This window comes from Coturnix japonica, chromosome 5 (assembly GCF_001577835.2).
Source record: "Coturnix japonica isolate 7356 chromosome 5, Coturnix japonica 2.1, whole genome shotgun sequence".
Classification (NCBI taxonomy): domain Eukaryota; kingdom Metazoa; phylum Chordata; class Aves; order Galliformes; family Phasianidae; genus Coturnix; species Coturnix japonica.
The window spans coordinates 43,627,656-43,649,012 of record NC_029520.1 but is presented as its reverse complement, the minus strand read 5'-3'; the positions used below and the strand labels follow the sequence as shown (position 1 = coordinate 43,649,012).

The 21,357-nt window shown below is 37.5% G+C and overlaps 1 protein-coding gene across 1 annotated transcript in view; it reads left to right on the top strand.

The window, feature by feature from the left end:
• The window catches only part of SETD3 (SET domain containing 3, actin histidine methyltransferase), a 52,919-nt gene that overhangs the window by 10,604 nt on the left and 20,958 nt on the right, over positions 1-21,357 (top strand). Inside the window, exons 2-6 of the mRNA XM_015865625.2 lie at positions 4,740-4,849; positions 6,443-6,535; positions 9,188-9,336; positions 10,325-10,397; positions 10,918-11,174. Coding sequence (XP_015721111.1) covers positions 4,747-4,849; positions 6,443-6,535; positions 9,188-9,336; positions 10,325-10,397; positions 10,918-11,174 — 675 coding nt within the window. The 5' untranslated portion in view covers positions 4,740-4,746. The remainder of the gene's footprint in view (positions 1-4,739; positions 4,850-6,442; positions 6,536-9,187; positions 9,337-10,324; positions 10,398-10,917; positions 11,175-21,357) is intronic.

The window sequence follows — 21,357 nt, the reverse complement described above, 5'->3', positions numbered from 1 at the left end:
ACTGTCTTATGCCTTCCTAAAGAGCCCAGCTGTAAAATTAAGTAAAAACAGCATCTTGTTGGAAAATAGTTTTTTTGCAGGAACTGGATTTTTCTAAGTACAAAACCAACAATGTTCTTAGTGTTTTTTATATATTTAGTTGATGTTAACTGCTTTTGAAATAGTAACACATTCATTTGCAGTATCTGTATTCAAGCTTATCCTTTAGGAAGAGGAAAAATATTCATTGGGAGATGCTAAGAGAAGAGTCATGGATATCAAACCATTTGTTGCCAAGTTCTTTTCATTAGTGAAAACCTGAGTTAAATTTTCAGTGTTGGTCTGATGTTTCAAGGGGAGATAAAAATGAAACTCGGTATGAAATAGGAGAAGCTGGCCTGGGGAGTTTTATAGCCTTGTAAAGAAGGAAAGCTTACTCATTTGCAGCCTAGACCACAAGAAGCTGGATGAACATACTGAAGGAAAATCCCTCTTTGTGGTGCTTTTCTTGTAGCTCCAAAAGTATCAGCTCTTGGTTGCTGTCATGGTTCTTCCTATGGTAAAAGTGTGGCAGGAGAGAAGAAGTAAAAAAGGCTAAGGATGAAAATAATAGTCTGTGAAAAGAGGTGGAGAAACTTCTTGCTGTCCCTTTGGGAGAAGATGGATGCTGCCCAACTTTTCTTCATAGAAACAGGGAGATACTAGGGGATGTGGTAACTGTTGTTTGATCAGGCTGTTGCCTCTGTAGAATAGATAGCTTGCAGAAAGAGAAGGTTGAGGTAGAGGTCCTATGACTTTTATCCAGCATTGATGCTCAAGACCAGGCATGAGAAAGGGAGAAGAGCTGAGATACCTATATTTGCTGGGTTGTGCATTGGATTGATTCTGAGTGTGGATTCTAGCCACAAGCAGCAGGTATCAAAGCTAGCTCTAAATGTGGGCTGTGGCAAAGGGAGTTCTTGGGAAATGTTCATTTGCATTGCGTTCAGAGTGGAATGCTGTCTTAAGTGGAAATGGTATGGGCTTTTTACCATCGATCTTTTAAGGGTTTTTCCTAAGTTAGTTTTTGTTACCATTGAAATATTGTTGTATTTCAAATGCCGTTGAAAAGTTGGGGGGAAGGACTGCCTTGTTACAGCTTACAGTTTAAATGCAACTATGGAAACATGTTGGAGAAAAGTTACATAGTGAACTGTAATGAGACTGTATTTCATAGAGCTTTTGAGACAAGTTTATAAGGGAAATGGAAGAAAAAAAGGTAAGGACAGTGCTGAGAGAAAGATAATAGCAACAAGGGACATAGCACAACAAAGATGAGTGAGAGCTGGAAGGAAAGGCATTGAAACTATAACAGCCATTTATTTACTGGGAACATCTAGATTAATACCTTAAGAGAGATGAGAGTGTTAACATGGTTTCCAAGTGACACGATGTAGGTGGTTTTTACAAGCAAATGTAGCATTCATTGTAAGTGTATAAACTGTATTTTTCTTAAAGTTCACAGATATCTTCCTCCACCTACGCTGTTCTTACACTTCTTGATTTCATGCTTTCTATTCACTAAAATGTGTTTATCTTTACCAGCACTCATAAGATTTAAGTTAAAAACAAAACAGAAACCCAACCTGTAAGTCTAGTATTGGAAACAAAAGGCCAGGTTCCCATTCAGCCTGGCCGTACAGAATGTAAAGTGCATTCTCCTGCTTACAGATGGGATAACTGATATCGGTTGTCTATAAGCACATCCCTTAAGCACTGTATGTCAATACAAGATGCTTATACACTTCCTTAACAGAAGTAGAAGGGAAAATGACTTAGTCTAGGCAGTCAGTTTTGAGGGAAAAAAATAAAATTGCAAGCCTGGTTTGTGTACATCCTACTCATTTGTCTTCCTTCTCAGTGCAGCCAAGGATCATGTCCCACAACCACCTACTGTACTCACCTCCCATTGCTCCTTGCATATCTTGAGAATTCCTTTGTCTTCTCCTTGTCTGCCCTCATCAACTCATGTCTGTCCTTCTAACACCCATTCTGGATTTGCACCCCTCACCTTCTGTGCTAGTGTATGGCAAGAAGAGATGGATGGGGTGGGAACTTATGTAATGAAGACATAATGTAATTGGCATCTACAATGATCTGAACCAAAGGTGATGCAATGTTATTGTATTCCACTGCATTAGAAATAGGCTGGTGCTCCCTTTGTCTTAAACAGGTAGGAATTCCAGGTTGTTATAAAAGCTCAATAAAGTTTGAGTAGCTTGTTTACTGTTTTGTAACTCAAGAGTAATGGCTGAAGCAGACGAGGCTTATGTAGTTCTGTCTGCTGGTTGTTCTTCCCTCTTCAGCTGTCAATGTGTTGGACATTTTCAATCCAGTTTCAGAGTGGAAGAGTTCAAGCATGACGTGGTCAGTTTGCTCAAGGGAAAGCTGCCTTGAGAATAGGATATCTATATCTATTTGGCTTGTTTGCCCAGTAATCAACATGAATGGTGGTAGTTTCACTCAGTGTGCTTAGATGTAGCCAAACTTAGAAAAGATGATGTCGCCCAGCTGGAAGGGGAGGGTTCTGACATGGAGTCCACAACAGGCTGAGGAGGGGAACAGAGAGCATTGTAAGTGTTCTGGGATCTCTGGAAGGGTGTGTATGAGACAGAAAGAGACAGCTTCGGAGTTATTAAAAACTACTGGTAGCATATTTGAAGCTAATACGGTATTTGCTTAGTGCAGTTATGTTCACTGCTGAAGCTTACAAGCTTCTACTTTTACCTGGTGAGTGAGAAGAAATCTTTATAGTTTAATTTCTTGTCATAGACTTTTTTTCTATTAAACTTAGCAGCCTTGACAAAAATACAGCTGCAGTTATGAACTTTTTGGTGGTCTTGTGGATGGGAAGAGCTGAGTTTTTTTGTTAATAGTTGAGTGGAATACTTCTAGTGTTCTTTTTCTCCTTAAAGTACTGTCTGCTAAGATCCATATTCCTGTCATCCGTGCTTCACATTGCTTCCATATGGAAATGTGGCCCTGTGATGTGGTCAATTTCTCTCATATCATAAGTATTAGCTTTCTGGAAGGAAATGTTAAGTAGTATTTTTATCTCTGTGTTTTAAAAAAAAAAAAAAGCAACTTATTTTGGGATTTTCATACAGACTTCTCGTGGTTACCTACTAAAGCTGTTAGGTGTACACGCTCACTCTAAAGCTGTAAGTCAAGGGTAGAATATTTTGCAGCTCATTAAAATACCATTTGTGTGAGATATGGAAAAAAAAAGTTCAAAGTCTTACACAACACAACTGCTCTTTGACAGCAGTATTAAGGGGGGAGATGGATCATTTTTGACAGCAGTATTAAAAGGGGTAAAAAGATCATTTACACCCTTCACTGCTAGTGTTTTGGCATGATCCTTCTTTCCAAGCCAGCTGATACACTATATTTGGAAATGTGGCTGTGTTGTGTATTACCGAGCTTATTCATCATTGCTGTCAGCTTACTCTCTCTTTGCAGAATGATTTCAGGAATTTTAAGCAGTGTGCCTTTGGAAGGGAACATGGCATCGCGCTTAACAAATTATTAACCAGAAAACAAGAGAAGTGAACCTGGGGGGAAGAAAAACAAACAAAAACCCCTCAATTGAAATGTTGTGCTACTGCCTCGGATATTTGTGAAGTTTGTGGTTCATCTCAGTCCTGAAGGCTTCTTTCTCTGCAAGTTATGCAGCTATGTTTTATAGAGCTTTCCCTGCAGTCATTCACGAACTGGCGGACAGCATGTCTTTTCACTGCTGTTACGAGAAACAGGCTTATACTTCCTTTTTATTCTGATGCGTGGTTTTAATATAAGCAAAAATGCAGATGCTTAATATCTGGAATTTTCTTTCAAATTAAAAAATACTTCTAAAGTAACAAGTTTGAAATTCCAGAATCTTGTATAGAATTGGAATTAAACTCTAAAATCTGTTTTGTGAACTGTAGATGTGAATACAATTTGAGTTACAAAAAGTAGCCTCACAGAAAAAACATATGCTTATCGTTAGTTCTTGTGTTATCAGGATACTCATCTACTGGTTAAATATGGCAGGTAGCATTGCTTAGCCAAGCTGTTTGTTTCATATGTAGTATGGTTGTATGTTGATTTTTATGCCTTGACTTTCTTCTATCTTATACTATACAAGAGCATATTCAGCTAGAGATTGCTTTCTAATCTCTAAAACAACATCCACTTACAATAGTAATGTAAATACCCACTATCATTTAATACTTTTCTTTATATCATAATTGAGAAGCTGAATTTTACATACTCTATATAAATTCACGTGGGTATCCTAATGAATGTTGCCCTTTGCATTCCTATGACCTGAGGAAGTATCCCAGTTTTGTACCATGTGTAATAAACTGCTTGTGGATGTCCCTTTGAAAACTATAAAGGATGTGAATCTGTTGGGTCTTTTCTTACCAGTCTGTACATAAGGGCTTGTCATGGTAGAAGAGATGCTGGAAAATTAAATTATGCAACTCAAGGGGGAACTGATAAAATGAAACAGCGAACTTGGGTTGTTTGAGCCTCTAATCTCTATCTGCTAGGGAGATAAAAGAAGCCTTGTTGTGCCCCCAGACTTCGTATTCTCCATGTCCTTGGGGACAGTCTGTCTCACTCTTGTGTTTAGTATCAGCCAAGGAAAGAATTATGTTTGTCTTCCTGTCTGTTCAACAGTACTGCTTGATTTCTTAGTAGTTGGTGATGGTGTGCTTGTTAATCTGTTTTAGTTGGAAGATGGGGAAGAAAAGCAGAGTAAAAACACAGAAGTCAGGTACAGGAGCCACAGCGACAGTATCTCCGAAGGAACTGTTGAATCTGACTAGTGAGCTGTTGCAAAGTAAGTGTCATTTATTGCCATTCTAGGAAAAGGAGTGGCGTGCAAAATGATAAAAAATATTAAATCATTCTTTTGTTCAAAACAGTTACTTAATTTTCTCTAAGTGGCCAACCTTGCAACTGATTTCAAATACTGGAGCATGTATTTCATAGTACTACATATACTGTAACAATAAGAGAGGTATACATATCATTACTGTACATTACAGTGCATATAGCATATCTATTTTACACTTACAGGTTTATTATGTGTGTATGTGCAGCAGAGCATATTTGGGCAGCTTTTGACTGTCTCCACTCAAGCCTAAACACTCGGTGAGATCAGTTAAACAAAAAGAAGTGCTGTAGATTACTTAACATTGCAGTTTTGTCAAAAGCATTTTTCTTGTAAACCTCAAGAATGACACCATTTCTGTTAAGCTTTTTAAACAGCACTTTGAACTGATACCAGAGTGGAGAAATTAACAGTGGAAAGCAGCACCACAACTCAGCTGCACTGCTACTTTTTATCACTGTTTAGAAATTTTCTGTGGAGCTCTGGTCTGGTGTGTAGACCAAAGGTTATTTCACTTGTTGAGGAAATTGCAGTTTATCCTTTATTTCTACAAAACATGAAAAATAGAACATAAATTCATATGATGATGTTAAGATACTGTTCGTGCTTCTTACTGTCACTGGCATCTGTAGTGAAGCTACACTGTGGTTGAAATGCAGGTCTGCGTTTTCATACCCTGAACGCATCTGCATGTTGCCTTTGAAAAACCAGTTTTCTCTTAGCATTGCTCATAAAGAGGAGACGAGGAGTTGGCAGAGCAGTTTTGTGCTTATGCTACAGTTGGCCTGTGCTTTGCTACCAAAAATAAAATATAGATCTAATTTTCTAAGCAAAGCCAAGTATCAGCTGTTCTTTTTGTCAAGCTTCCATATTTTGTTCAACGGAAAGATTTGCAAATCAGTTGAACAAAGTAATCTTCAGCTGCCCACTTGGATTTATGCAGCTCAGATCCACATGCTGGCATTTAGAACACTGTCAAAAACATTGGATTTAATCTAACACTGAAGCTTGGCTAAGCGTTTTTTTGCTTATCCTTCCAGTATGTATGCATCTTTGAGCATTATATTAACTAGATAGATCAAACAAATGGACTAGCAAGTTCTTCATTTATTGAAGATAAACTCTGTGATACTGTTATCTGCTTTCATTACAGTAGGAGTAATGTAATACGTATATGTAAAAATGTAATGTAATAAAGGCTAATGTAAATTGTGATGATTATAGAAAACAAAAGTTATGGTTCTGAATGTCTTTCTTCTTCTAAGCCTTTTTTAAAGATCTTCTGTTTCTTCTATCTGACAAGCAGATGGAAGTAAAATAACTTGGGTGAGTTATACTACGAAAATTTCAGAAGTCTCCAGCAATTACATGTCAAAAAATCAGGATGTTTTTAGCAGCAGAGATGGTGTTCACTATGTAAACACATTCAAAGGACTAGTGCTAAGCTTCAGGTAAAGATACTGTGAAACCGTGACCCTTCTATCTGATGTTAAAATATATATATTAAGTATTTTTGCTTGGCATTTTTTTTTCTTCCAGAATGCAGCAGTCCTACCCCAGGTCCTGGTAAGGAATGGGAAGAATACGTACAGATTCGTTCACTTGTTGAGAAGATTCGCAAGAAACAAAAAGGTAAGTGTGAAAGACTGTGAGAGATGGTTGGCTCATGCAGTACTAATTTGCCCTAAGACTTGTTTCTGTTGACAGCTAAAAGAGAGATTTTGTTGTGGTTATATAAATATTGTGCCATTCTATTATGTTGGGACAAAAATACTAGTTCTCTTGATATGTGGCTTCTTTGTATATTTAAGTGTCTTAAATGTTCTGATGAGCGTAATCGCTGGCATTAGCAATTTTAATATTTGTGTTCATGAATAAGTACCACAGACAAATGATTTTATTTTTTCCCATAATTAGAAGAGACAGCTTGAGATTGTGGTGACAATTTGAAGGACTAAAGTAAAATACCATTTGAGAATAATAGGCCCCTTTGATTTCTGATTGTCTGCTTTTTTTTTTTTTTTTACTTTTTTTGGAACGTTTGAAATTAAACCTTGTAAGTATTTAATCTGAGAACTTTAATGGTCATGGAAATGATTTCTATATTTAAAACACCAGCATTAAATTTAGACAAAATGGAAGTATGTGAATATGCAGTATAGACAACTATCTGCTGTATACCAGGCACAAAATTAAGTACATATGATATCACAGTTTATATGGGCTATTATTGATGATTTTCCTAAGTTTAATGTATATTTATTGTTCAGATTAGATCAGTTTGCTTTCGCTATGTTCTGCAATAGCTTACTGATCTATTGATGTTATTTTTATAGTAGCTTTGTTTTTATTTGTAAGTTCTAAAAACTATTTTCCACTTTGTTTTCAATAAAAGTAACCTCTTTGAAGAGTTGTTTTATTGTCTAGGAATCATCTATTTTTTTTACTTGGAATTCAGACAGGAAATACCAGAAAATGTCTTTACAGTTTTCTTCCCTCATTTTTATATGGTGAAGAGGAGGGGTGGGGAAAGAGCCAGACTGCATGAAACTTGAGTGCTTCAGTGTATTTGCTTGAAGCAAAGGACTCTGTTTAGAAGCTTTTTGCCCCTTTAAAAATATATATTGACTAATACATAAAATTCACAGTTCATAAATGAACTTCTAAACCTCTGAACTGTAGTTTCTAGCAGAGGGCATATCAAAGAATAAATGATACTATTTGTAACTGTATATTGAACTTGATTCATTCTTTTACAGTCCTGTAACTTCTATAAACTTGTGGTATGTCTCCTGGTTTCTACAATGTAATCCACTTGTTCTGGTAAAACATAGCTCAGGTTAACAAGAGCGGAGTTAGTGTTGGCGTGGAGCTTTCTGCTGTATCTCCTGCACCAAAAGGGCAGAACTATTTATGGCAAAAATCTGTTGGCAGCAGTAGAATTTGTTAATAGGACACTTTTTTTTTTGCCTTGGAAGATGCACAGCCACAACACTATGCCATACAAATGTCTTCTACTGTACATTTTTACATAGTGAGTATGAATAGTATGGTGTCTTTCAAAGCTATTTTTTTAATTGAATGTAATTAATATTACATAGTTTTTTGAGATTAAAATGAGCTTTAAACAGGTAGGAATGGGATTGTGAATTGATGAAACAATCTGATGAAGTTCTGCATCTGGCATTACTAGGTATGCCTGGCTAGCCTAACCTCTAAATATATTCCACAGAAAGTAATTTAATGAAATGAGTATGAAATGAAGGAAAAATGCTAGCTTGGTTAAAAACAAGCAAAATATTGTGCACCACATTCTCATTACATTCAAAACAAATAATTTATCAGTGTACCTCTTTTATACTACATTGTCAGTGATGACCACAGATTTGATTGTTTCTGGAATTTTAAAGGTGTGATTTCAAGGATAAAACTGTCAAATACATCACTACTTCTTTGCTAAAACTCTTCTCACACTAAGATTTATTTAACAACTATGCTTAACCAAAATATCTTTGAATGTGTGTGATTTGCTGATTGCATATTGTCACTGATAAAATGGCCTGAGCATTTCCGGGGCTTTTGAACAATTTTAATGTGATCTGATTCTAGAATTTGCATTGAAAAGAGCTTAAGGAAGTGTGGAAGGATCTAACCGGGAACCATAACGTGTAGGTTTGGATTAGATGAAGGTTAAATTAAAAGCTGAGGAAGTGAATGAAACCTGTTATTTCACTGGTGGACCACATGCACTTTGGAGAAGCGGTATCTGCAGTTTGGAAGGACTGTGATATCAGGGATTGATTAGTTCTTAGTTACTTTAGCAAATCCGTGTGCTATATGAAAAAGCCAAATGCTTTGGATGCAAGAGAAGGAGCTTGACATCTACTTATCTTTATTTCCAGTGCTCAATTAATGAAATTTCAATGTGTTCCTCCTCAAGACTGTATTAATATGTTGTGGTGATTGTGTTGTCATCAATACTAAGCTGGGAAATATTTTCACCCTTATTTAAAAGAGGAAGAGGGGGGAAATTTCATATTTTAGCTCAGCTCTGTTCAAATGGATGTACTTTTAAAGTGAGGCTGCAAAACTGGCTTACTCCTATCTAAGTATGACTTTTGTCTACTATCAAGTAATGCTTAACAGAGGACAGTTTGGACTCAGCTTCTTCCAAGTAGAAGTGCTGTAGGATATCAGAGAGCTGTTTACATGTGTCTTCATATTGTCCTTATTTATCTTTCTGGATCCTCTTGTTTCAGCTATTTTAATACATTTTGTATATAGGTTTGTCCGTTGTCTTTGATGGAAAAAGAGATGACTATTTCCCTGAATTGATAAAATGGGCAACTGAGAACGGAGCATCCACAGAGGGTTTTGAAATAGCTAACTTTGAAGAGGAGGGGTTTGGTTTGAAAGCAACAAGAGAGATAAAGGTGAGCATGTGAACACTTGACTTGGTTAGCAGATTATGTTTGAAATGTAGCTGCTGAGCTCTGAAACATTCGTGTTCTTCTGTATTTTGGCTGCTGATGAAACTGCCATTTTGAAAAGCTTAACTGTGTGCTTGAGAAATAAAATGCTAATAAAATTGAATATTACTTCGACTGTTGAATAGTACTGTGAATTTATTGGTCTTTTATCCTTGTTTGCCCATAATGATTACCTAATTGCAAGAGTGCTTTTACCTTATTAATGTAGCCTGCTCACATACTTTCTAACTGCTCTAGTATTTTCTCTTTCACATTACTTTTAAGCACTGGTCTTTTTGCCTCATGGGAGGTACTGTGATACTTATTTTCTAGTGAATTCGGAGGGGAAAAAAATACAAAACAAAACCCTGATACTGAATATCTTTCAATTGTCAGGTAAGGAAAATAGATGGAACTATTGAATGGTCAGCATTTAAGCTGTTTTTTTTTACAGCTGTTTCCCATCTGTAAAATGGAGGATGGGAAGAGACAGTCAGCTGCTGTAGGAAGAATGCTGAAGAATGAGTATGTTATGTTCACTCTAGGGCTTTAGCAGCATGATCTGAAGACTAACACTGCTGATTGATAAGGATTCAAATCTCAAGACAGTTCCCCTAAAATCAGGGGCAGTGGAAAATGTTACTGGGAAAAAATATTTGATCGCACAGTTAATAGCAATATAATGGATATTGTACATTTTGAGGTTGTGGACAGCCTACATGTTGGCATCTAGGAAGTGAAGCACTTTATTTTGTAATATACATATCTGTTTTAAGTTTTGTGTAATGCAGATCTGGACGCTTCAGTGTTTAATTTTTGGTGGAAGAGAAAGAAGAATTTTGTGAAATAATTCTCAGTAAAAAAAAAAAACCTTGGAATTTAATGATGTATACGTAATGCTTGACACATCATATAAGTGCTAATTGACTCTCTCTGTTTTTTCTTTCTGCAGGCTGAGGAGTTATTTCTGTGGGTCCCTAGAAAACTGTTGATGACTGTTGAGTCAGCTAAAAACTCTGTATTAGGTAAGATATTAAGGAAGTTCTTAAGCAAGAAGTATGAGATCACTTAAAGTCTCTTATTTATCTGATCTATTATACCACAGGACTTGATTACCTTCACCATCAGATCTGGCATATGCAGCAGCTTGAGCATAGTGGAAAAAAACTTTGTTTCTGGCTGAGTGTACTGGGTATATTTCATGTATTCCAGAAGGATGACTGTTATTTTGAACACATATGTAGCAAGTACAGTGCTTGATGTATAATGTATCATGTAGTTTCTACAATACTGCAAGATGAAATGTTCTCAGACACTGTGTATTTTTCTAGCTTCATATCTTCCATGTGATTGTAGGAGGTGTTTACTAACTCAAATCACTTGTAGCAAAATACAATGCAGGTGGTCAAATGTTTTAGAAAGCTGAAAAACTCTTCTTGGTTGAGGATTCTTACATGTTATTTCAGAATCTTAACTTAAAGTGAGTGTAAGGTGATATTTTCCGTGGCTGGTTAATTTAGTGCTTTGCCTTTCTGATTAATTCAGGTTCCCTGTATTCTCAAGATCGAATTCTTCAAGCCATGGGCAACATAACATTGGCATTCCATCTACTTTGCGAGCGAGCCAACCCTAACTCTTTCTGGATGCCTTACATCCAGACTCTCCCCAATGAATATGATACTCCTCTCTACTTTGAAGAAGATGAAGTACAGTATCTTCAGTCAACTCAGGCCATACATGATGTTTTTAGCCAATATAAAAACACAGCTCGACAATATGCATATTTCTACAAAGTCATTCAGGTAAGCATCTTAAATATAGAGTATATATATGTAGTTCATCTCATGATTGAGGAAGATGTGGAAGCAGTGATGCTTCGTAATAGGGAAAGTGTATTGTTCTTAAAAGGTTTGAATCATCAAAACAACTTCCTGCTGTTTTTCTGAACTGCTATTTAAAAATTCACAGTTCAGTAGTTTTATGAATATATGAGAATGTATTTAGCTGGTTGAGAGAAGTGATTACTGCCCTTTGTTTGATGCTGTTGAGATTACTTCTGGAATACTGTCTTTTCTTGGGCCCAGCAGCACAAGAACATTGGCAAAATGGAGTGCGTGCAGAGAGGGGCTAAGACCTCACTTGTTTTAGCCCTTCTGTGCACAAAAAGACACAGGAAACTAAACTTGTTCAGTCTGAGGAGAAGTGGTCCAGTTATTTCTTTCACTTTTTCCTTGTGGTAGACAGATTCCAGATGTTTCCCTCTAAGCAACCGGGCTCAGTGACTTCCAGAGTTCTCATACAACTTGTTTGATTCATTGAAAAATGTATTTTACAGTAGTCAAAGCAAAAGCAATTTTTAATTGATGGAAGAGAATATTGCATACATAGCCTTTCCAAGGGCTGTGGTTTACGTGTATATTTCCCTTCTATTAAACGTAATTATTTTGTTTGGTTTTAAATACATAAACACATCTGGTAACAGTTTGAATACAGGGAGCCTGTGAGATTCTTGGACTTTTCATCATCTTCTGAAGTAATGATTTAAATTGAGCTTTTGAGATAGAACTGTTACTCTGGCTGTCTTGATATAATGTTGCGGGTGAATAGAGATGTGTTGTTGTCAGGGTCAGATTCAGTGTCCAATCATCCAAAGCTTCTTGTGTCTGTATAAAAGATGTAATGATGTACTGAATTTCCACAAATGTGCAGTATAGTGAGATGCTTTTTGGACATAGGAGAGGTCAGAAAACACAGAACAATTATGTTCTCCTGTAACGTTATCAGAGTAACATTACTGAATTCTTCTAACTGCTCTTCGTAATCTTGTGATACTTAATCAGGTAGCTAATCTGTGGTTAGTTCTAACAATTTCCTAACACTATTACAGCAGCATTAGTCAATGTGAGAGGTTATGTGATTACAACAGTAAGAACAAAAAATTCCATTCTGCAGAGAAACAAGATCTAGAATGACAATCTGGATTGGGACTGCCATGTGTCCAGTACTTCTGAACATCTACTCAGTGATTGAAGTAATTGATGAATGTATATTAACTGATACTAAAGTGACACAAACAACTGAAGAATGTTTATAGAATACAGTGATGTAATAGCATGTGACATATTATGTAGAAAAAGAGTTTGAGTGTTTGACAAAACGTTTTTTGCCCATGAAAGTTTTATGACTAACAAGATCTGTTTAAGGATGGCCAAGTTATTCAATTTCTCTTATTTCTTAAAGCTAATCAAAGATAATTTGTTTAACATTTAAGCTAATGTCATCAAAGGAATATCTCGCTAAATAATACATATTTGGTATCAAAGATCACGCTGTTGATTGTTAGGGTAAGAGGAGCTACAGTTTAAGCAAAGAAAATAATGTAAGTAGGATAACTTCAGAGGCAGACTGTCTTGGGATACCTGATAATGATTTTCTGTATGTGGTAACAAGCTTTTAATACACTGTACTTTTGCACTTTTTTATATTATCAATTGCAACAAAACTGGTATGGTACCTCACGTTTTCTCAGCAGCATGCCCTTGTGGCTTGACAGCCGAGAGTGAAAATTGTATTCTGGAGTGCATTAAACGTAACGATCTGGTCAAAAGTGATTATCCCACTGTTTTTAGCATTGATGCAGATTCTTCTGGAATGCTACATGCAGTTCTATGCTCCACAACTCAAAAAGGATGTTAGGATACTTGAATGTGTCAATACTGATACTGATGGTAACAAACCTGGTTAAGGAGCTGGAAGGCGTCCTGTGAGGAGCAGCTGAACACACTGGGTTGGTTGAGAAAAAGGGACTTCACTGCTTTCTCTTAACTTCCTGAGGAGAAGAGCACAGGGAAGTGCTGATCTCTTCTCCTTTGTCCTTTGATTGACAAGACACGCTTTAATGGCTGAAAGCAGTAAGGTTTAGACCAGGAGGTTAGTTAGGCACTGGAGTACACTTTCTAGAGAGGTGATTGATGCTCTCTGCCTGTCTATGAGGCATTTGGATAATGTGTTCTTAATGATATGTTTTAAATTTGGGTCAGCCCCAAGATAGTTTGACAGCTGATCTTTATACTCGTAGGGCCCCTTCCAACTGAAACTGTTCTGATACTTTTGAGACCAGTATAGCTCAGCTTCATCTGCTGCTATGGATAACTTTGTGGAAACAGCTTTTAGATGTAATTATGTACTTGTCTCTAGGCTTCTTATTTGTATACCAAAGAAAAAATATAGTATGGTGCCATTGTCTTTCACATGAAGTATTAAACATACAGGTTCTGGTCATTTGTGATTTAAAAAAAAACAAAACTGTACCGAATCTTTCTTAACCTCCTGACAAACGCTTTTTGCATAACATACCTACTGTTTTAAAATTAACATGAGCATGATCATGGATCAGGTAGGAATCATATGCTTTATTTTACTTGTTCTTTAGAAACTGAGTAGTAATGTTTACTGGGTAACCATTAGGTACGTTCTGATTATTTGGTGCCATGCTAGGTAACCACAGTGTCAACTGAATACTTCCTTACTAGCATTCAGCAAAAATGTCACGTTAGAAAGATAGACAGATCTATCCAGGGCTGCCAAGTGAATGTACTAAGTACTAATCAGTGCTTTTGTTGAAAAGTCATGGGAAGATTTTAATACTACTTGATCACTGTTTCTACTTGTATTTTTAAGAGCTTATAGTGTTTGAAATAGTGAAGAAAACCATGCACAAGGTGCCTCCTTTTGTTTTTCTCCTATAAAGAAAGCATTACTTTCATTGTTCAGGAAAGAGAAAATGAATTTTTGTATCATCTTGCTCATGCTCTTATTTTATTAACAAATTTGACACAAAAATATTAACACAAAGGGTAATGTGTTGTATGGAAATTCAAGAACATATGGAAAAGGGGAAAAGTGGTGAAAAAGATTCATCATGAAAATGAAAAGAAGGCAAAGCAGAACTGTTTTCTTATGAAGGGCAGAGCATTCTACAAGCTTAATGAAAGTAAACGTGGGACTTCTGTGTACTGTTTCATTCAGTACTGCTACATTTGAATAAGTATTTTAAGGAAAGCTGGTGCTTGTGACCAGGATTTTGATTCCCCTTCAGATGTGCAGTCTTAGTGTTTTTTAAAACATTTTAAGTACTCATTTTGCATTACAAAAATCTTATATTTGCATTCTTGATGGTTCGTTTGACCACAGGAAATCGAGTAGAATCTTGAAATAAGAGGATGGGTTTTGTTAGTTGTTTTTTTTAATATCTGAAGACACTGAAAAAGGGATTAATCTGTGAACTAGCATTTTTTGTCTGTAAAATGTTTGTAATGACTAGGGGAAGAAAAGGGTTAAACGATTTAAGTGCTTCATTGTCTTACCATATAGGATTTCTAGACTGTTATTAAAATAATTCTGTTTCTGATACATGTGCAGATTTAAACAACTTGACAAGCGTTGGTCTGTTTTATTTCATGAGCTTGTCAGTGATGGTGGATTTCTCAGAGCACTGCAGTTCTAACTCTTTCTCAAAGTGATTAGTCCAGATACACATGAGGAATGGGCAGATTTATGCATTTCACAGCTGTTGCAAGCCAAACTGTGGTCTGGTTTGATAAGCAGAAACAGGTGTGATGTTGAGTAGACAAAAATAAACCTTTGAGCATGTTAGCCAGGGTCTATAAACCACACTGACACCTTTCTAAATGTATGTAATTTGATAACTAAAGAATAGTTGAAAGTTCTTGCAGATGTGTCTTAAAGGTGTATTTGGCCTCTGCATTGCTATCAAAATACAGCAAATGGTCAGAGGAGTACTTTCATCATAGCAGATTCATTGCTTTAAGTTTTTGTAGTTTATTCCAAAGAGGAGTTTAGTAAACTGCAGGGTTCTCTTTTCCCTTGGAAGGTACATGTGTGACTTCCATTAACATTTATGGGCACTGCACATGTAGTGAAGGGTGAATAGAGTCCAAATATTGATGGCTTCGTATTTAAGAAAATATATATTGTAGGTTGAAATGTGGCATAATAAGCACAAGAGGGAGCCATATAGTTTACAGACTTTCACAGTAAGATTATATGTGTAAAGAAAATTATGCTTTGAGGCTTTTAAAAAAAAAAATAGTATGCAGTGGTTTTCCTGTTCTACTTTTTCTCACAGCTGCACCTGGATGACTGTTTGTAGTCTACTGAAGAGAAACTTGTATAAATCAAAACAAGACATGGAATGCTTCTAGAGCAGATGGAAGTACCACGATACTATTTAATCATTTTGGACACTGCAAATGTGGTAGAGGTTGTTCCTGTTGAACTCCATGTGGTTGGTGATTGCCCTGCCCTCTCATTTGGCTAGGTTGCAGAGCCTCAAAGGGATTAACAGCTCCTCCCAATTTAGTGTTGTCTGCAAACTTACTTAGTACATCTTCAAGTCCTGTATCCAAGTCATTGATGAAAGCAATGAGAATTGGCCCTAAAATAAAGCCCTTTTGAACCCCAATGATGACTAGCTGCCAGCCAAGTGTAACCCTATTTTCTGCAACCCTTTGAGCCTGACCTGTCAGCCAGTTGCTCACCTGTTGCATTATGTTTTTGTCTAGCTGTATGCTGGACATTTTGTCCACAAGGATACTGTGAGAAGTAATATGGAAAGCTTTGCTAAAATCTGAATCAGTTATGCCAGCAGGCTTCCTTTGCTCAGCAAGGTGAGTGATCTTGTAAAAAGGAGACTGAAGGTAGAGACGAAGAATTAATAGCCTTCAGGAATCCTAGGTCTTGGAGATAGTGGGGGGAAAAGTGATGTACCAGTGGCCTAAGAGTATCAGTCTGGGAAATCTTAAGCTGACTGGGAATATGTGCATCCATTGCTGCTGCTGATAAATTTTGCGTGGCTATGATGACTGAGAGAGAAGCCAGAGGACTGGAGGAAAGCAAAGTACCATTTCTATGTTCCAGAAGGGCAGGAAGGAGGAGCTGGTTGAGCCCCTGTATGGTTGTAAAGTCCAGTTGGTGTCCAGTGTACCCCAGGGCTCAGTACTGGTTCAGTGTCATGCAACGTATTCATTAATAAATGACAGGAAAAAAACAAAAAACAGTTCAGTTGGAAGGGACCTACAAAGATCATCATGTCTAACTGCCTCACTGCTTTGGGACTAACCAGAAGTTAAAGCATGTTATTAAAAGTGTTATCTAAATGCCTCTTGAGCACAGTAATGGAGCATTAACTGTCTCTTTACTGAGACTGTTTCAGTATTTGACCATGCTCACAGTTACATTTTTCCTAATATCCAGTCTGAACCTCCCCTGTTGCAGGTTTATGCTGTTACTACATGTCATCAGTGACTAGGGGTATGAATCTGGCATCTCTTTCTCTGCTTCCCCCTCATGTGGGAGAGGAGCAGTGAGCATCTCAGCCTCCTTTTCTCCAACACAAAACAAGTTTGTTCACTGTCTCTCCTTGCTGGACGTGGCCCGTTTATCAGCTTTGTTGCCTTTCTCTGCATGCATTCAAGTATCTTAAACATCCTTCTTATTTTATGGGACTGAACACGGTATTCAAAGTGAGGCTGTACCAGCAGAAAATATGGAGGGAATGACCTCTTTTTGACCAGCTGGCTGTGCTGCAATTGATGAATCCTAAAGTGCATCTTTCATCCTTTGCTGCCAGGGTGTGCTGCTATCTTACGCTGAGCCTGCTGTAGCCAGCACCCTCAGGTCCCTCTTCCTGAGCCCTCTTTTCACATATGTTCACCATTACTCTGTTTGAGGTGCAGAACCCAGCACCTGTGTTAAATTTCATATTGATAATTGCCTAATGTTCCACACTATCTAAATTCTTCTGTGAGGTCTCTGATCCCTCCAGGGACTCAGCAGCACCTCCTAGTTCAGTGTAATCAGCAAATGCACTAAGGATGTGTTCAACTGCATTAAGCTCATTGATAAAAATCTTGAACAGAACCAACTCTAAACTTGAGCACAGGGGAATGCCACTAGTGACTGGCCAGCAGCCAGGTGATGGGGCACAGAGTGCCCTCAGCAAATCTGCTGATGACACAGAATGGGAGAAGTGACTGAAACACCAGAGGGTTGTGCTGCCATTCAGAAGGAATTTAACAGACTGGAGAAATAGGCTGACAGGAACTTCGTGAGCAATCTGTGAATGTGCTGGGGGCCAAGTTGAACACTAGCCAGTAATTTGTCTTTGCTACGGAGGGCTGGTGCCGTCCTGGGCTGCATTAGGAGGAGCGCTGGCAGCAGTCTGAGGAAGGTGATCCACTTGGCACACAGGAAACTTGGTCAGAACATCTTTTTTACTGTGAGGACGACTGAGCATTGCTTCTCTGAGGTTCCCCACAGAGACTGGGATCTGCAACCTTGGAGAAAGTCGAATGCTGTCTGGACATGGTCCTGGGCTGCCTGCTCTGGGTGTCCCTACTTGAACAGGGAGGTTGCACCAGATGAATCCAGAGGTCCCTTCCAATTTCTACCATTCTGAATCTGAAGCTTGGGCCATTTCTCATTTGGCTAATTTGGCCATTTGGGTGAATGGAAGAATGCTGAAAATACCTGTTGCTCAAACCGTAACCTGTTGTACTTAAGCCATAACATGACATTTTGAGTAATTTGTAGCAAAGCCTTTAAAATATATATAATAACATAAAGAAAATCAGCATTTGTTTATAAAGAACTTGCAATAGTATGTACTTTAATAGCTGACTTTAAATTTAGAAGAAATGTCAAGTTCCAGGTGCTTGCAAATAGCTACTTCTTTTATAATCTTATAGAGGCAAAGGTCTCTTGTTGTGGATTAAATTAATTCAGTCATGTTTTAATTACGCGTGCATTCTTCTTGTTAAACTGCCTTGCTTAAAAGAAATGTTAACTTAGTTAGGAAGCAAGTTTTCCTTCTTGCCAGTAAACTGAGGTGCCTTTAATGAGTACATCCTGGCAGAAGGTTTTTCTGGCCAGTAGAAGTTAACTTATTAAGAAATGCCTATGATGGGACCTCCTTTCTGTAACTTACTCTTGCATAAGGGTAGCATAAAAATCAGTGAATAAAGAATGATTGTCAGTCATTAACTAAGAATTTCAGAATTAAGCTGACTGGGTAGAGCCAGTCTTGCTTTATTTCTCCGTACTGTTTCTATTCTATACTATTCCACTAAAGTGTATGATTTTTCTGGTCAGTGTCAAGTGGAATGTCTGGTTTCTGTCTGTACTTAGCTTTAAGATACAGCCATGTAGCTTTCACATGTTAAATAACATTTGAGTTAAATACAGACAAACATGCTAACTTTTAAAATGCTCTATTCAGGCAAATGTTTGGAAGTTGGATTTTTTTTTTTCTTTGTTTGTTTTATATTGATATAATAGATACAGGATATTTTAATGCTTCTACAGAGTTTAATACGCAACCAAAAGTAAATGTATTTGGAAGCAGAATACAATTTTGATCACATAGCAGCCAGGTCCACAGAACTCTGTATTTTCTCCCATTTAATTTATACTCATTGGCATGCCAATCAAACAGCTTTTTTTCAAGAAGCAATGTCAATGTCACTGGGGGGAAAAAATGGCACCATTGTAAATTCTGTATCTTTCCTCTTTATTTACTTATCTGCTATAAATGTCAGCCTTAGGAGAGATTTAAAATTTCATTGTATGGGCAGTTACAGAGGTATGATAGTGTTGCTATTTATATTTGCTTTGTCCAAATTTCAGCAGCTGAGTTGTTCTGCTTGATCAATAATAAATCAATAGTCAGCTAATGACAGAATATATTTATGCTTTTCTGTGTTTTTCTTCTCTGTAAGGGCCAAAAATATTGTATTAATCTGTTTTGCTGGCAGCAAACTGAAGGTCGATTCTTTGCTTGTACTGGACTGTTCAGTGTATTTACTGTAAGGTGTTTTAGACTTTGTAAACCTGGGCCTATTTCCTGATAAGTGTGTGTGTGTGTGTGTGTGTGTGTGTGTATATATATATATATATATTCTTCTGGTATATCTCACCCTTGGCTACAGTGACAATAACAGCACATCCTAGGGCTTTGTTGGGCCATTCTATATATATATATATATATTCTTCTGGTATATCTCACCCTTGGCTACAGTGACAATAACAGCACATCCTAGGGCTTTGTTGGGCCATTCCTGTGGCCTCCCCTCTCTATGAGAGAAGCAGCTGCGGGCTTTGCTGGCTTATGTATGTCTAAATTTGTCTTGGCCAGATGAAGAGCTCAAGACCTTGCAAGGGTAGGAGGGTTCCTTCCTTCTTCCTCTGTTCCCTCCTTGCCTCCCACTGGAGCATGGCGACAGCTTTGGGCTTGGAGCCAGCCGGACACAGGGGGAGGTGTTGGGCTGTTTGGGCAGCATTTGCTCCTCAAACAGCTGTTCCCTAGCTCCTCCAAGGAAAAGGTGGCAGGCCATATGGAGGCATCCTGTGGTCCAGATTCAGCCGATGGGTGCCAGTTGGACCGTGCTGGCCTAGATCAAAATGCAGGCACATCCTACGTCGTGTCTGTTATTTCTTAACAGCCAGAATGTTTTAAAATTGGATGGGGACAAGACAGGGTAAAATATATCTTTTGGTTTGGATGAGGATCTCATCTTTCTTTGGACATTTGTGGTTAAGATCAAATCAGTAGGATTTAATTTATTTTATATTCTGAGTGGTTAGCATTCATTTGTGATCTATATCATTTACTAGCCTAAATGCCCTCTTTCCTCTAGAGAAACAGAGATGTACTTCAAAGTTTATATGCCAGCACTAAGCAAAATGTGTTTCTGCACAGTTTAAACCACATTTGGGAGGAATAATCCATTTTCTTGTTAGTCTTGTGGTCTTTAAAGGCTTTTTTTATTTTTTGAAGATAGGGTTCTCAATCATCCTCCTGGTTGAGAATGCAGATAAGCATCTGTTTTTACAGCCAATAGCATGCAGAGCCTTTTTTTTTTTTTTTTTGTTTGTCTGTTTGCTTTTCCATTATTTCCTTTTATTCCTATTTTTTAACCAAGTTGCACTTTCTGGGGCAGTTGAGTTTATCCCCAGAGATGCTGTCTGTGTCTTTTGTGGAAGTGAGTGCCTCAGTAGACGCCGAAAGATCATCATGCACTTGCAAGTATACTTTCTCATATAAAGTTTGTACTTAATGTGCAGATTTAATATTTTTCCTGATATAACAGCAGTTACAAATGTTCCATAAACTTAAAATATGATAACAAGCTGATGTTTCTTAGAATGGAATACTCAAAGGATGTATTCTTTAAGCACTGCAAAATTATACAGGGGACTTACGTTTGTTAAAATTAGTAATTTAACTAAATTACAAAGTGGATTATCCTCTTCAGTCAGACTCAGTGCTAATACTCCACACAGTAGGAGATTGATATGTTGCTAAGTAAACCAAAGTTTATTTTCTTGTGCTATCACTTGAATGTAAGTTGAAGAGGAAGTGATAAGTTCTTAGTTTTTTGTGTGTGCTGTAGTCCCAGTCCAACTGGCTCCAGGACTTAGCCTGTCCAATATGCAGTGTCCCTTGTGCAGTACAGTAGCTTAGTTGTCATGGTCCGAGCTTCCATAAAAGTGGCAACTGGTACTTGAGTAGCTGATTCACAGGTACCAGAGCATTGTCCACACCGTGTAATATTAATGCTTGTTAGGAAGCTCTTTCGCAAGAGGAGGGGTGGTGAATAGGAGGTACTCTCCGGTACTCTCCCTGACTTTCTGAAGCAGTTCACTTCAGGCTTTCCATCAAAGCATTTTTTTTGTGGTTTGTGATTCATTGTATCAGAAGTGGAGGTTTTGTGATGAATTTGAGCATGAAGCATAGTTATCTTGCACTAGATAAAATGAACAAGGTAAACTTTGAACTTCAAGCAGAATCTAAAGAGTAAATAAGTCCCCATATGCAGACATAATAAAGTTTCCTTACAAAGGTCTGTAGCTGTCTTACTGTAACTTCATGAAGAGCTACAATCCGAATCTATCAATCTCAGGCTC